This window comes from Erinaceus europaeus, chromosome 3, assembly GCF_950295315.1.
Source record: "Erinaceus europaeus chromosome 3, mEriEur2.1, whole genome shotgun sequence".
NCBI lineage: Eukaryota > Metazoa > Chordata > Mammalia > Eulipotyphla > Erinaceidae > Erinaceus > Erinaceus europaeus.
The window spans coordinates 67,023,658-67,039,117 of record NC_080164.1 but is presented as its reverse complement, the minus strand read 5'-3'; the positions used below and the strand labels follow the sequence as shown (position 1 = coordinate 67,039,117).

General features: G+C 40.0%; 1 protein-coding gene and 1 pseudogene across 2 annotated transcripts in view; one reads left to right on the top strand and one right to left on the bottom strand.

The window, feature by feature from the left end:
* Nucleotides 1-15,460, bottom strand: part of EIF2AK3 (eukaryotic translation initiation factor 2 alpha kinase 3) — a 93,176-nt gene that overhangs the window by 32,261 nt on the left and 45,455 nt on the right. For both annotated transcript variants that reach the window (XM_060187359.1, XM_060187360.1), the window contains exons 3-6: nucleotides 14,711-14,905; nucleotides 11,257-11,387; nucleotides 6,994-7,228; nucleotides 2,726-2,888 (exon numbers count right to left, since the gene is read on the bottom strand). In XM_060187359.1, coding sequence (XP_060043342.1) covers nucleotides 2,726-2,888; nucleotides 6,994-7,228; nucleotides 11,257-11,387; nucleotides 14,711-14,905 — 724 coding nt within the window. The remainder of the gene's footprint in view (nucleotides 1-2,725; nucleotides 2,889-6,993; nucleotides 7,229-11,256; nucleotides 11,388-14,710; nucleotides 14,906-15,460) is intronic.
* On the top strand, nucleotides 9,976-11,138 carry LOC103123251 (histone chaperone ASF1-like; annotated as a pseudogene).

Genomic DNA, 15,460 nt, shown 5'->3' with positions numbered 1-15,460 from the left:
AAATTCTTACATTTCAATGACATTGAGTAGCATTGTAATTGACAGAACTTAAAGAAGTCAATGAATATTTGATCACTAAAATTGGTTCAAATAACTAGCATATAAGGTTTTTAAAATGTATTAGAAGCTGGGGATCGATGGGGCTTCTAATTCATTGGGTTAAGCATACATGGGGCGAAGTGCAAAGACCAGCATAAGCATCCAGGTTCAAGCCCGCAGCGGCTCACCTGCAAGGAGTCGCTTCACAAGCAGTGAGGCAGGTCTGCAGGTGTCTATCTTTCTCTCCCCCTCTCTGTCTTCCCCTCCTCTCTCCAGTTCTCTCTGTCCTATCCAACAATAACAACGTCAATAAAACAGTAATAATAACCACAACAATGATAAAGCAAGGACAATAAAAGGGAAAAAATAGACTCCAGGAGCAGTGGATTTGTGGTGGCACTGAGCCCCAGCAATAACCCTGGAGGCAAAAAAAAAAATGTATTAGAAGACTTAAGTTGCTTAGAAGCACACCAGAGGGGGGCAGATGGTGGCGTGCCTGGTTCAATGCACATGTTGCAATGCTCAAGGACCTGGGTTCAAGCTCCCGGTCTCCACTGGCAGGAGATGAAGTGGTGAAGCTTCACAAGCAACGAAGCAGTGCTTCAGATCTTTCTCTTAATGTTTCAATATTTTATTTATTTATTCACTTATGATAAAGATAGTAGGAGAGAGAGAGAGAACCAGATATCACTCTGGTACAGTGCTACTTGGGATCAAACTTGGGACCTCATGCTTGACAATCCAATACTTTACCCACTGTGCCACTTCCTGGACATGTCCCTCTCCCTCTCCCTCTCCCTCTCCCTCTCCCTCTCCCTCTCTCTCTCTCTCTCTCTCTCTCCCCTTTAAAATCTATTTATTGGGAGTTGAGCGGTAGCCCAGCAGGTTAAGTGCATGTGGTGCAAAGCCCCGGGCTCCCCACCTGCAGGGGAGTCGCTTCACAGGCGGTGAAGCAGGTCTGCAGGTGTCTGTCTTTCTCTCCCCCTCTCTGCCTTCCCCTCCTCTTTCCGTTTCTCTCTGTCCTATCCAACAATGATGACATCAATAACAACAACAATAATAACTACAACAACAATGAAAAACAACAAGGGTAACAAAAGGGAAAATAAATAAATATAAAAATTTTTTAAAGAAATAAAAACAAAAAACTAAAAAAATTAATCTATTTATTTATTATAGCATAGAGACAGAGAGAAATTGAGAGGGGAGGGGGTGATAGAGGAGAAGAGAGACAGAGAGATAATTACAGCCTTGCTTCACTGTTTGAGAAGCTTTCCTACTACTGATGGGGAAAAGGGGCTTGAACCTGAGCCCTTGAGCACTGTAATACGTACACTTAACCAGGAGCATCACTGCCTGACCCCTCTATTTCCCCATGCCTCTATATCTCTATCCAATAATAATAAGTAAAAGAAGCATGCCAGATGCATATGGGAAAAAAAAAGTTCAATATTTAAGGAGGCAGCATACTAACAGGAATGCAAATATAAATGTGGAAAATTTAGATTTTGAGAATAAGCCATTTAACATGCCATCATACTAGGCCTTTGTTTTTCTTTTTTTTTTTTAATATTTTATTTATTAATGAGAATGACAGGAGGAGAGAGAAAGAACCAGATACCACACCGGTACATGTGCTGCCGGGGGTTGAACTCAGGACTTCATACTTGAGAGTCCAGTGCTCCATCCATTGCGCCATCCCCTGGATCACTCTTTTTAATTTCCCCCCCCCCCTCCAGGGTTATTGCTGGGCTCAGTGCCTGCACCATGAATCCACCGCTCCTGGAGGCCATTTTTTCCCCCCTTTTGTTGCCCTTGTTGTAGCTTCGTTGTGGTTATTATTATTGCCCTTGTTGATGCAATTCGTTGTTGGATAGGACAGAGAGAAATGGAGAGAGGAGGGGAAGACAGAGAAGGGGAGAGAAAGATAGACACCTGCAGACCTGCTTCACCGCCTGTGAAGCGACTCCCCTGAAGGTGGGGAGCCGGGGCTCGAACCGGGATTCTTACGCCGGTCCCTGCGCTTTGCGCCACGTGCGCTTAACCCGCTGCGCTACAGCCCGACCCCCACTCTTTTTAATTTTTATTATTATTATTTATTTATAAAAAGGAAACACTGACAAAACCATAGGATAAGAGGGGTACAGCTCCATATTTTATTATTATCTTTATTTACTGGATAGAGACAGCCAGAAATCAAACGGGAAGGGGGAGCTAGAGAGGGTGAGAGACAGAGAGACACCAGCAGCCCTGCTCCACCATTTGTGAAGCTTTCCTCTGCAGGTGGGGTCTGGGGGCTCGAACCCTATTCTAGGCCTTTCTAACATAGATCTCAAAGGAAAAAACTATGTTTTAGTGATTAAGAGTTTTAGACTTTGGAAAGTAGAAGGGGAAAAAAAAAGCAGGAATAGATATCAAAGTATAATCTTAAGGACAACCTAAGTTAGAAAATGTATATAAGAGCTACAATTACTGGGGGGTTAGTGTTATGTGGAAAACTGAGAAATGTTACACATGTTCCAACTACTGTATTCTACTGTCAACTATAAACCACTAATCCCCCCAATAAAAAAAGAAAAAGAAAAAAAACTACTATTAAGGGCACATCTGAAGTAAAAAAAGAACAATGGAGGAGTACAGCCCAGATGTTGATTTGTAACAGTGCTAAATGAGAGGAGCTGCTCACCCAAGTAAACGCTGCTCTCTGTGGCTCCTCGGGCAGCTTCGACAATGTCTTCTTCATCTTCTAAAATTTCATTACTAGATGTATAACTTGTATCATCAAAAAGACTGATGGGAATGACCTTACCATCTTTTACCAACCAGGCAGATGCAATTGGAGTACAAAACTAAAAAAAGATGGAAGTGAGATTTTTAAATAGTTTTCAACAGTATTTTACATAATTCCAACTCCTAAAATACCATATAAAAATATAAATTTAATTTGTCCAGTCTTACTAAGATTCAACTGATAAGAGACTAAGGTGCAGAGAATGATAATGTGATGTTCTAAAACACATATACATTGTGAAATGATTACCACAACCAGGGAAATTAGCATATCCACATCTCCACATAATTGTTATTGATTCATTTATTATTTTTTTTATTTTACCAGACCACTGCTCAGCTCTGGCTGATAGTGGTACAGGGGATTGAACCTGGGACTTTGGAGCCTCAGGCATGAGAGTCTCTTTGTATAACCATTATTCTATCTACCTCTGCCCTTATTGTTTCATTTTTAATATCAAAGTAAAGCAATTTGTGCTAGTTATGCAAAATGATTTTAATGCCTGAGGCTTCAACTAGCCAGACCTGAGCAATGCTCTCCTTAAAAAAAAAAAAAAGTAAATCGTCTCATCAGTTGTATACTCCAACTACACAGCTTTTATTTGTCAATTATACTTCAGCAAAGCTAAGAAAGAAAAAATTAAACAATTACTATCTTAGCAAGTATACAATACAGCATTAGCAGCTACTGTCATATTGTTGAACATTACATCTTCAGAACTTACTCATCTTATATAACTGTGTCTTTGTTATCTTTGGCCATCAAGTCCCCCTAGCTACCCTCCTCTTTTTAATTTTTTTAAATCTATTTATTTATTTATTTATTTATTAAATAGAAACAGCCAGAAATTGAGAGGGAAGGGGGTGATAGAGGGGGAAAGAGAGAGACACCTGCAGTCCTGCCTCACTACTCGTGAAGCTTTCCCCCTGGGCTCTTTTTAATTAATTAATTTTAGCAGAGTACTGCTCTGCTCTGGCTGATGGTGGTGTGGGGGATTGAACCTAGAACTTTGGAGTCTCAGGCATGAGATTATGTTTGCATAACCATTATACTACCTACCCCCTGCCCCCCACACCCTTTTTGCAACACAGGGGCTTTGGATAAATCTGATTCTACTGCTCCTGGGCCAATTTTTTCCATTCTTAGAAAATTGCTTTTACAATTACAGAAGCCAGACCTTCTACCTTCTGCAACCCACAATGACCCTGGGTCCATGCTCCCAGAGGGATAGAGAATGGGAAAGCTACTGGGGAGGGGGTTGGATATGGAGATTGGGCGGTGGGAATTGTGTGGAGTTGTACCCCTCCTACCCTATGGTTTTGTTAATTAATCCTTTCTTTAAAAAAAAAATAAATAAAAAATAAATAAATAAAAGAAAATTGCTTTTAATTAATTAATTTTTATTTTTTGGATAGACAGAAAATGAGAGGGGAGGGGAAAATAAAGAGAAACACCTTTAGCACTGCTTCACCACTCAGGCGGGCACTGGAGGCTTAACCTGGGTTCTTACATACTGTAACATGAATGCCCTACTAAGTATGCCACCATCTGGACCCATTCTTTTCTTTATTTCGGGGGGGGGGGGCGGGGTGGGGAGAGGCAGGAAGAAACAGAAAAGTGCAAGACACCACAGCTTTACTATCTACGAAGTTTCTCCCCCAGTGCTCCGGTGCTGTTAAGTGGTACGGGAACTCAGATTTGGATTTTGTGCATGGTAATAACATGTGTGTTCTACTAGGTGAGCTATCTCTCAGATCCTTACATACAAGCATGATCATGCAGTATTTATCTTTCACTCAGCTTAATGTCCTCCAAGTTCATCCATGTTGCAGTAAATGACGGCATTTCCCTTTTAAAGGCTGAATAATAATAGTCCACTGCGTGCATGTGGGTATCACATTTTCTTTTCTTTTTTTTTAAAATTTATTTATTTATTCATTTTCCCTTTGTTTTTGCCCTTGTTGTTTTTATTGTTGTAGTTATTACTGTTGTTGTTATTGATGTCTTCGTTGTAGGATAGGACAGAGAGAAATGGAGAGAGGAGGGGGAGATAGAGAGGGAAGAGAAAGATAGACACCTGCAGATCTGCTTCATCGCTTGTGAAACGACTCCCCTGCAGGTGGGGAACCTGGGGCTTAAACCGGGATCCTCTCACCGGTCCTTGTGCTTTGCGCCACCTGCGCTTAACCGCTGTGCTACCGCCCGACTCCCACATTTTTTTTTCTTCCATTCTTTCTTTCTTTCTCTCTCTCTTTTTTTTAATTTGGTGAATTTGTTTTCATTGGGGTTAAGGAGATAGGTTGGGGGATAATATTTGTTTTAATCTTCCTGAGACAGTTTTTTTTTTTTTCCTTGGAGCTATTCTTGTGGCCAGCAGCCTCTTCAGGCCCACTGCTGGGTAGTTTCTCATTGAATTTCATTTGCTTTTTCTTGGTAACAATTTTTATCTCTTCCTGACTACTAACTGGTTCATCTTTGAGAGACTTCTTCCTCTTAGAAAGACTTACAATGCTGGTTGTTTCTTGAAGATCACTTTATTTGTGGGAGTAGATAGAATAATGGTTATGCAAACAGACTCTCATGTAAAAAAATAATAATGAAAGAGAGAGAAAAAAGAAAAAGAAAAAAATCACTTTTTTTTCTTTCTCTTCTCAAGATAATTATTAACTAACTCCTCACTGGAAAAATATTTTTCTTGCGTTTTGAGAGAGGTGGCCCTTTTCTATTCCATTTTCCTGAGGAACCCAAGTTTTTGGTCTTTCTTTCTTCTCTCTTTCTTTTCTTTTCTTTTCTTTTCTTTTCTTTTCTTTTCTTTTCTTTTCTTTTCTTTTCTTTTTCTTTCTAACCAGAGCACTGCTCATCTCTAGCTTATAGGGGTGCAGGGAACCTGGGACTTTGGAATTTTTTCTTTTTCTCTTTGGTTTTTCACTTGTTGCCTCATACTCCACTGGAGTGCTATTGCTGTCTGAAGCCTTGAGGACAAGTGCAGCTAAGTGTTTCTTTTCCATTTTCTTAGTAATTTCAGCAGTAGTTTTCCCTGCCTGAACCACTGCCTCCTTTGTGACTTCCAAATTGTTTCATGGAATATCTCCAGTCTCAGAGAAGGACATTCATCTCTCAATCTATTCGTGAAGTTTCTCTCCAGAAACAACTGTGGGTGCCTCAGAGGAGCAACTGATTGGTGAGGCAATACTGCACTTATGTGTCAAATATCTGGAGATACAGCCTCTGTTCTTGGCAGCTTGTTGGCCAATGAAGATGGAGTGGGAAATAAGTCCACCACTGCATGTTACCCATTGTCTTCAGGGCTCTGGAAACTTCGCCCCTTTGCTGGACCTTGGGAGACACTCAAAGTCACCAGGACTGGCCCATAGCAGAAGTCTATATAGGTCAGGGAGTACCACACTCTCTTTATCAACCTTATACTGGTGAGCATTTAGACTGACTCCTTATCTTGACTTACTGTGAACATGAGGGTGTAAATATTTCTTCAAATTATTGCTTTCACTTCTTTTGGAGATATACCAAGAAATGGGATTGCTGAGCCACATGGTAGTTCTATTTCTAATTTTTTTTTTTTTTTGAGGAACCACCATATTATTATACCAATTAACATTCTCAGAAAAAGTGTACAAGGATTTACTATTATACTCTGTTCACTAGCATTTACCTTTGTCTTTTTCATAATTGCCATTCTAATTGGTGCAAAACAACAAATTTTTAATATTTTCATTTTTTTGTTTATTTGTTTTAACCAGAGCACTGCTCAGCTCTGGCTTATGGTGTTGCAGGGGCTTGAACCTGGGACTTTGAATCTCAGGCCTGAGAATCTATTTACATAACCATTATGCTATCTACACACCACCCAAACAACAAATTTTTATAAATACTTTATTTATTTTACTTTAACAAGACAGCAATCAGAGCACCATTTAGCTCTGGCTAATGGTGATACTAGGGATTAGACCTGAGACCTCAGAGCTCTAGGCATGGCAGTCTTTTGCATAATCTCTATGCTAAAAACAATAAATTTCTTAAAGCATAGAGAACAAGCTGAAAATACAAAAAAAAAAAAAAAGGTAGTCATTTTCCTTTACTTAATAAGACTACTCAAACTGAGGAAGAAAGAAGCATATCTGTAACAGTGTAGTCATTTCAAGTACCTGGTATTCCCACTCCAGATGTCCTCCCTTCTTATTAAATGCCATAACCTTCCAATCAGCTACCGAGACTTTTATGACTGTGTCCTTCATAGCTGCTTCCTGTTCTTCCACATCTGAAATTATTTTAGATTCTCCTTTGTTTCCACTGGGTTTTAAGGTGCTTTCAATGAATCCAGCTCTCGTTTCCATGTCTGGAACATACCGAAGTTCAAAGTGGCCAACACTGAAATTCCACCTTAAATTTAAAAGGTATATTTTAGAATTTTACATTTAAATAAAGTAACAAATAATAAAGAACTCTTCTAGACTAAAGAAGCCAACACTAAAATTTTGTGATGAGAAAGAAGAACATCATCATCTTTGGAAAAGGAGACCATTGCTAGCATTTGCCACAAGAGGGCGTGAATCCATGCTGAACCTTTAGAAACAGTGGTTCTGAAAAGAGAGTTACATATAAAGCCAAACAAATTGTTGACTAATCATGAACCTAAAGGATGGAATAGTGCAGATGAAGAGTTTGGGGGGGGGGTCTCCGTTTTGTAGATAGCTAGTAGGCATATTTTAGTTATATTCCAAAGGGCCTGTGACTATACTAGTTTTTTTTTTTTTTTTCCTGAGCCAGAAATCTGATATGCAGGTGGATCCAAGTTATTGTCTGGGGAGATGATATCATGGCTGGAAAAAGGACTAGAAAGCTGGCCACCAGGTTCCAGATGCTAGCATGATGCAGACCAGACCTCCCTGGACAGACAACCCCACCAATGTGTCCTAGAGCTCTGATTCCCAAGAACCCCACCCCACTAGGGAAAAGAGAGAGGCAGGCTGGGAATATGGGTCCACCTATCAACACCCATGTTCAGTGTGGATGCAATTACAGAAGCCAGACCTTCCTCCTTTTGCATCCTACAATGACCTTAGGTCCATTCTCCCAGAGGGTTAAAGAACAGGAAAGCTATCAGGGGAGGAGATGGGATACGGAGTTCTGGTGGTGGGAATTGTGTGGAGCTGTATCCCTCTTATCCTATGGTTTTGTCAGTGTTTCCTTCTTATAAATAAAAAAGAAAGGAAGGAAGAAAGGAAGAAAGAAACAGTGGTTCTGAGAATTGGGAGTGGACAATAGAAATGTGACAGACAATATTTTAAAAATTAACAAAAATTCACATTTCCAAATTAGATATATTTCTCAAAAAGATATCAAAGTCATCTTAAAATGAGATAGGCCCCCACACCTATGGACATCTAATCCTTGACAAAGGGGCTCAGACTATCAAATGGGGAAAGCAGAGTCTCTTCAACAAATGGTGTTGGAAACAATGGGTTGAAACATGCAGAAGAATGAAACTGAATCACTGTATTTCACCAAATACAAAAGTAAATTCCAAGTGGATCAAGGACTTGGATGTTAGACCACAAACTATCAGATACTTAGAAGAAAATATTGGCAGAACTCTTTTCCACATAAAGTTTAAAGACATCTTCAATGAAATGAATCCAATTACAAAGAAGACTAAGGCCAGTATAAACCTATGGGACTACATCAAATTTAAAAGCTTCTTTACAGCAAAAGAAACCTGTTGTATGCTTTACATTGGGTTCTAGTTCTCCCCCACCAAGAGAATTAGATCAGTCCAGTTAATTTCGCGGGCCCGCTTGGCCCCGCCCCTAGGAACCTGCCAGAGTTGCAGAGTGACAGAGTTCGAGAGGGTTCCTGAGTTCGAGAGTTTCTGAGTTCGAGAGAAAAAGAGAGAGTGCTTGTGCCGCCGCAAAGAAACAGCAGAGTTCTGTTTGGTGATTAGTTTGTCTTAGTTTATGAATCATTGTTCCTGAATAAAGAAATACAGCTTCCCTGCCCAGCCGTTGTCTCCGCGTCTCTGTTCACCACCACGAAGCTAGACCCGCCCGGCAAGAGCCTCCGAAAATTTTAACAACAGAAACCACTACCCAAACCAAGAGACACCTCACAGAATGAGAGAAGATCTTTACATGCCATACATCAGACAAGAGTTTAATAACCAACTTATATAAAGAGCTTACCAAAAATCAACAAGACAACAAATAACCCCATCCAAAAATGGGGGGAGGACATGGACAGAATATTCACCACAGAAGAGATCCAAAAGGCCAAGAAACACATGAAAAAATGCTCCAAGTCTCTGATTGTCAGAGAAATGCAAATAAAGACAAAAACGAGATACCACTTCACTCCTATGAGAATACCATACATCAGAAAAAGTAACAGCAGCAAATGCTGGAGAGGATGTGGGGTCAAAGGAACCTCCCTGCACTGCTGGTGGGAATGTCAATTGGTCCAACCTCTGTGGAGAACAGTCTGGAGAACTCTCAGAAGGCTAGAAATGGACCTACCCTATGACCCTGCAATTCCTCTCCTGGGGATATATCCTAAGGAACCCAACACATCCATCCAAAAAGATCTGTGTACACATATGTTCTTGGCAACACAATTTGTAATAGCCAAAACCTGGAAGCAACCCAGGTGTCCAACAACAGATGAGTGTCTGAGCAAGCTGTGGTATATATACACAATGGAATACTACTGAGCTGTAAAAAATGGTGACTTCACCGTTTTCAGCCGATCTTGGATGGACCTTGAAAAAATCATGTTGCGTGAAATAAGTCAGAAACAGAAGGATGAATATGGGATGATCTCACTCTCAGGCAGAAGTTGAAAAAAAAACAAGATCAGAAAAGAAAGCACAAGTAGAACCTGAAATGGAATTGGTGTATCGCACCCAAGTAAAAGACTCTGGGGTGGGTAGGTGGGGAGAATACAGGTCCAAGAAGGATTCAGAGGACCTAGTGGGGGTTGTATTATTATATGGGAAACTGGGGAATGTTATGCATGTACAAACTATTGTACTTACTGTTGAATGTAAAACATTAATCCCCCCCAAAAAAGAAAAAGAAATTACAAGGGCATCAAAAAATTTTAAAAATAAATAAATAAAAAAAATAAAGAGTAGTATGCTGACGCTGAATGGTGGCACACCCAAAGTTACAATGCATGAGGACCAGGGTTCAAGCCTCCTGTTCCCACCTTTGAGGGGGAAGGCTTCACAATCAGTGATATAGTATCATAGGTATCTTTATTTCTCTCTCCTCTCTATATCCCTTTCCTTCTCAATGTCAAGTAAATAAGTGAATAGATTATTGAAAAAAAAAAGTAGTATGCTTTGAGGACAACAAAATAGCTCAAAGAATTCCCATAAAGAAAAAGTCAAGGTTCAAAATCACCTTCAAGGGCATCAAGGACCTGTTTGAAGACTTGTAATTGAAAATTATCTATGTGGACTCTGTAGAAAATGAAGAATACAGTCAAGTTTTACACTCTGTTCTAGTATGTCCTGTTCCTGCAGAAAGGCATATGCTGATATTTCAGGCTGATTCATCTAAACCAGGACTCATTCCAGATGCAGAGGCAGTAAAGTAGGTGTAACACTCATGCTAATTACATGCATGTATCAGGGTCAAGAATTTATTAGAGTTGGCTATTACGTAAAAAATGAATATACTGAGACAAAATTAAGGGAAAATCTGCCAGAAAACCAGACTCCCTAAGCGCCAAAGGAATATTTTGGCATTTAATTCAGGAGTCATATTAATTGGGAAGGTAATACATAAAAACTGGAAGATGCTGAGAGCAGTATTCGAAGTCTACAATCATGTCTTTTGACAGATGCATAACCTTCAGCATCAAAGGAATGGTCTTCATCAGAAAACTCACTGTCATGTCAGAATCCCACATGGACTACATGTGACCACCTGCCTTTTTTTTTTATTTAATTATATTTATTTATTTATTGGATAGAGACAGGTATAAATTGAGAGGGAAGGGAGTGATAGGGAGGGAGAGAGACAAAGAGACACCTGCAGCCCTGCTTCACCACTTGTGAAGCTTTCCCCCTGCAGGTGGGAACCAGAGGATGGAACCTGGGTCCTTGTGCATTGTAATATGTGTGTTCAACCAGGTGCACCACCACCTGGCCCCCATTTTTTTTTTAGTACAAATTAAGCTATAAAAACATACAGAACAATTTCTCTGAAATTCTATAAGTATATAGTCAAGATACAATGTGAAGGATTTGTTTTAAAAATACCCTGTAGAAATTTTACAAGAAAACCAGTATTTGAACAAATTGTAGAATATAGATACAACGATTTTTCAGTAAAAAGAAAAAGAAATTTGATGAATTTTGGCCTTATTGCTCTTCCAAATATCAATAGCAACATTATCTGAATACATACTTCTCGTTACCACTACGAGGTCCAACAGCTCTAACAGTCTTCTGGGTGCGTTGTAGAAGCAGGATGTCTTCTTGTTCCATTTCATCATTATCCCATCGGCGACAACCCAAAGCTGAGCAGATATACCTCACCTGAAAACACAAATGTAAAGTTAGTAAAGAATACATGTCAGGGATGCTGGGTGGTGGTGCACCTGGTTGAGCGCACATGTTACAATGCACAAGGACCCAGACTCAAGCCCCCAGTTCCCACTTGCAAGGGGAAAGCTTCATGAGTGGTGAAGCAGGGCTGCAGGTGTCTCTCTCTTTCTCTCTATTTCCACTTCCCCTCTCAATTTCTGACTTCCTCTATCCAATAAATAAATAAAGATAATAAAAACAAAATTTTTAAAAAGAGAATACGTCAGGGGTCAGGTGGTGGCAAACCGAGTTAAGCACACACACTAAAGTATGCAAGGCTCCGAGTTCAAGCCCCTGGTCCCCACCTACAGGGGGAAAGTTTCATGAGTGGTGAAGTAGAATTGCAGGTTTTCTCTGTTTCTCTCCCTCTCTATTTTCCTGATCACCTCTCAATTTCTCTCTGTCTCTATCCAATAATAATTTAATTTCCATGTCATTGGAAGTCAAAGACATTTTTAAAAAGTCTCCATAAATTATAGAAGACTAGGAAATGTGTAAGAGGTAGCTAGTTGATATTTCTATATACCAACTTCTAGTATGAACTATTAAGAAACATAAAAAGGAGCCTGGGAGGTAGAACAGTGGATCAAGTATTAGCCTCTCAAGAAGGAAGTCCTGAATTTAATCCCCAGCATTACAATGTGCTAGAGTGAAAGTTTGGTTCTCTCAATCTTGTAAATAAATAAATCTTTAGTTTTAAAAAAATAATCACAGGAATGATTTTAAAGAGTTAGATCTTTTAGTCTTATTTTGAAGATTTTCATGGAATATATGAGAAGACTTGTACAGCCAGTTGTGAACCTCAGTAATATCATTAATAAAATTCCAGGTAGATGAAAACAAAAATCAGCCTCAACCACTGAATATTATTCAAGCATCTGATTTCTGAAAACTTGAAATTATCTTAGTAGCTATAGTATTTTAAAGTATTAATTTAGGATCTAGAAAGATAGCTTACTAGGTAGGGTGTGCGTGCCTTGTCACATGCATGGCCCAGGTTTGTATTCTGGTTCTACTTACTTCTCTCTCTCTCTCTTACTCTTAAATTTTTATTTATTTATTACTGAATAGAGACACAGAGAAATTGAGAATGGAGTGGGAGAAAGAGAGGTAAAGGGACAGAGAGACACCTGCAGACCTACTTCAGCACTTGTGAAGCTTTCCCTCTACAAGTGGGGACCAGGGTCTTGAACCCAGTTCCTTGCACGCTGTAATGTGTGCACTTGACCAGGTGTGCCACCACCTGACACCCTCTGGTTCTATTTCTATATGAGAATTTAGCAGCATAACAAACTCACTCTCTCTTTCCCTCCCTCCCTCCCTCCTTCTTTCTTTCTCTCTGTGTGTGTATGTGCAAAAAGTTGGCCCAGGTACAGTAAAATCACTATGAGCAGGCCACTCCTCCACTAAAAAAAAAATGAAAAGAAAAAAGAAAGTACTTCTTTCAAATCTCCATTAAAAGGGGGAAAAATACTTTTTGTATAATCCAAATTAAAATCCTCGAAGAAAGAAGCATACTGCTAGAATACCAGAATCAGAGAAACAGAGACCAGGGCCCACTACCAGTGTTGTGCAAATAAAATGGTGAAGCAGACAAGAGATGCAAAGCCTCCTTGGTGCCATGCAACTGTTGAAAGCATCATCTATCAGAGCAAGAAGGTCCTGCAGACTTGGCATCTAGAGCAGGAATCATGAAAGTCTGAATAAGTCAAAGATCAGAGAACAGTTTTCTTATTCTTCCTTGTTTTGGTCTTCACTCAGTATATACAGTATTCACATCTCAAAATGCTAAGGATGTTTTTTTTAATTGGCCTTTCTAAATATGGAGCTTTTAATTAGTTCATCTAAATAATGGATTTCTATTTCAAGATCTAATCTTATAAACAAACTGATTAGCTACTAAGAGTGAATAATGGGAGTATGACTAGATCATTTAACAACATGACTCTATCATCAGAAAGAACCAAGACAAATCAAATCCAGGAAATTTCTGAATCTTTGAAAGTCTGTTTCTTTTTTTTTTTCCTTTTGTTGCCCTTGTTGTTTTTTATTGTTGCTGTATTACTGTTGTTGTTGTTATTGATGTCATTGTTGTTGGATAGGACAGAGAGAAATGGAGAGAGGAGGGGAAGAGAAAGATAGACACCTACAGACCTGCTTCACCGCTTTAGTCGCTTGTGAAGCGACTCACCTGCAGGTGGGGAGCCAGGGGCTTGAACTGGGATCCTTACACCTGTCCTTGTACTTTGTGCCACATGCACTTAACCTGTTGCGCTACCGCCCGACTCCCCCTCAGTTTCTTTCTTTTTTTTTTTTTTAAGACTTATTTATTTATTTCCTTTTTGTTGCCCTTGTTGTTTCCATTGTTGATGAGGTTGTTGTTCTTGTTGGATAGGACAGAGAGAAATGGAGAGAGGAGGGGAAGACAGAGAGGGGTAGAGAAAGATAGACACCTGCAGACCTGCTTCACCGCCTGTGAAGCGACTCCCCTGCAGGTGGGGAGCCGGGGGCTGGAACCAGGATCCTTATGCTGGTCCTTGCGCTTTGCGCCGCGTGCGCTTAACCCGCTGTGCTACCGCATGGCTCCCCCCTCAGTTTCTTAATCAATAACATGAGTACAAACTTTTCTTTCTTTCTTTTTAAAGAATTTATTGACTTATTCATGAGAAAGATAGGAGAAAGAGAAAGAACCAGACATCACTCCAGTACATGTGCTGCCGGGGATTGAACTCAGGACCTCATGTTTGAAAGTCCAGTGCTTTATCCACTATGCCACCTCCCAGACCACCAAACTTTTTTCTCTTAGGCCCTTTTATTCTTATCATCAGGATTACTGCCAACTTTTGATGGGTTCCCCACTTGCCCAAATAAAAATAAAAATATGTACCTATCAAGAAGATCATGGAGATTTCAAAATAATGTACAAAAAAAAAAAAATGTATCGGGGCTGGGTGGTGGCGCACCTGGTTGAGCACACACGTTATAATGTGCAAAGACCCAGGTTCGAGCCCCCAGTCCCCATCTGCAGGGGGAATGTTTCACAAGTGGTGAAGCAGTGCTGCAGGTGTCTCTCTGTCTCTCACCCTCGCTATCCCTCCCTTCCCTCTCGATTTCTGACTGTCTCTATCCAATACATAAATAAAGATAATAAAAAAAAATTTAAATGTATCTCACACACAGACTTCATTTACTAATACTCTTCCTCCTGCTATTCTTAGCTCCACTGTTTAGTTTATTCTGTATTCATTCCAAATAAAGTCAACATTTTCACTTACCTTTCCGCTATATGCACTGAGTCCATACGTGGTAAGAGATTTCCCTCCAACCAAGACGACATCATCTCCAAATTTGTAAGAAGATTCAAGCAGTGATTCAACTGTAAATGGAACTGTTTCCATGCTCTCACGGTCTCGATCCCACTGGAAGAGGTCTCCATCCAGGGAAGGAATTATCATCTTATTCCCAAATACCTAAAATAAAAGTTAACTTTTAGAAGAACCCAAACTTCAAGAGCAGTACCTAAAGGCAGGGATTTTCAGTTTGATGGTCCCTAGTACTTGAGCAGCATGAGGCAGCACAGTTCATCAACCAAAAGCAATTTATTGTTATTTATATTATTTATTTACTTACTCTGACAGAGCCAAAACCTTGCATACATACAGTTTCACTGCTTCTGAGCTGACTCTTTTATTGAGAAAGAGGTAGAGAAAACAAATTAATTGATTTTTAAAAGGGCTGTGGAGACAGTATAATAGTTATGCAAAAGACTTACTTGCCTGAGGCTCTGAGGTCCCAGGTTCAATCCCCAGCACTACCATAAGCCAGAGCTGTGCAGTGCTCTGGTAAATAATAATAATAACAATAATAATTAAAAAAATAAAAAACAGGGGCCAAGTGTTAGTGCACCTGGTTGAGCACACATGTTACAATGTGCAAGGACCTGGGTTCAAGCCCCCTGTCCCCACCTGCAGGGGAAAAAGCTTTGCGAGTGGTGAAGCAGGGCTGCAGGTGTCTGTTTCTCTCCC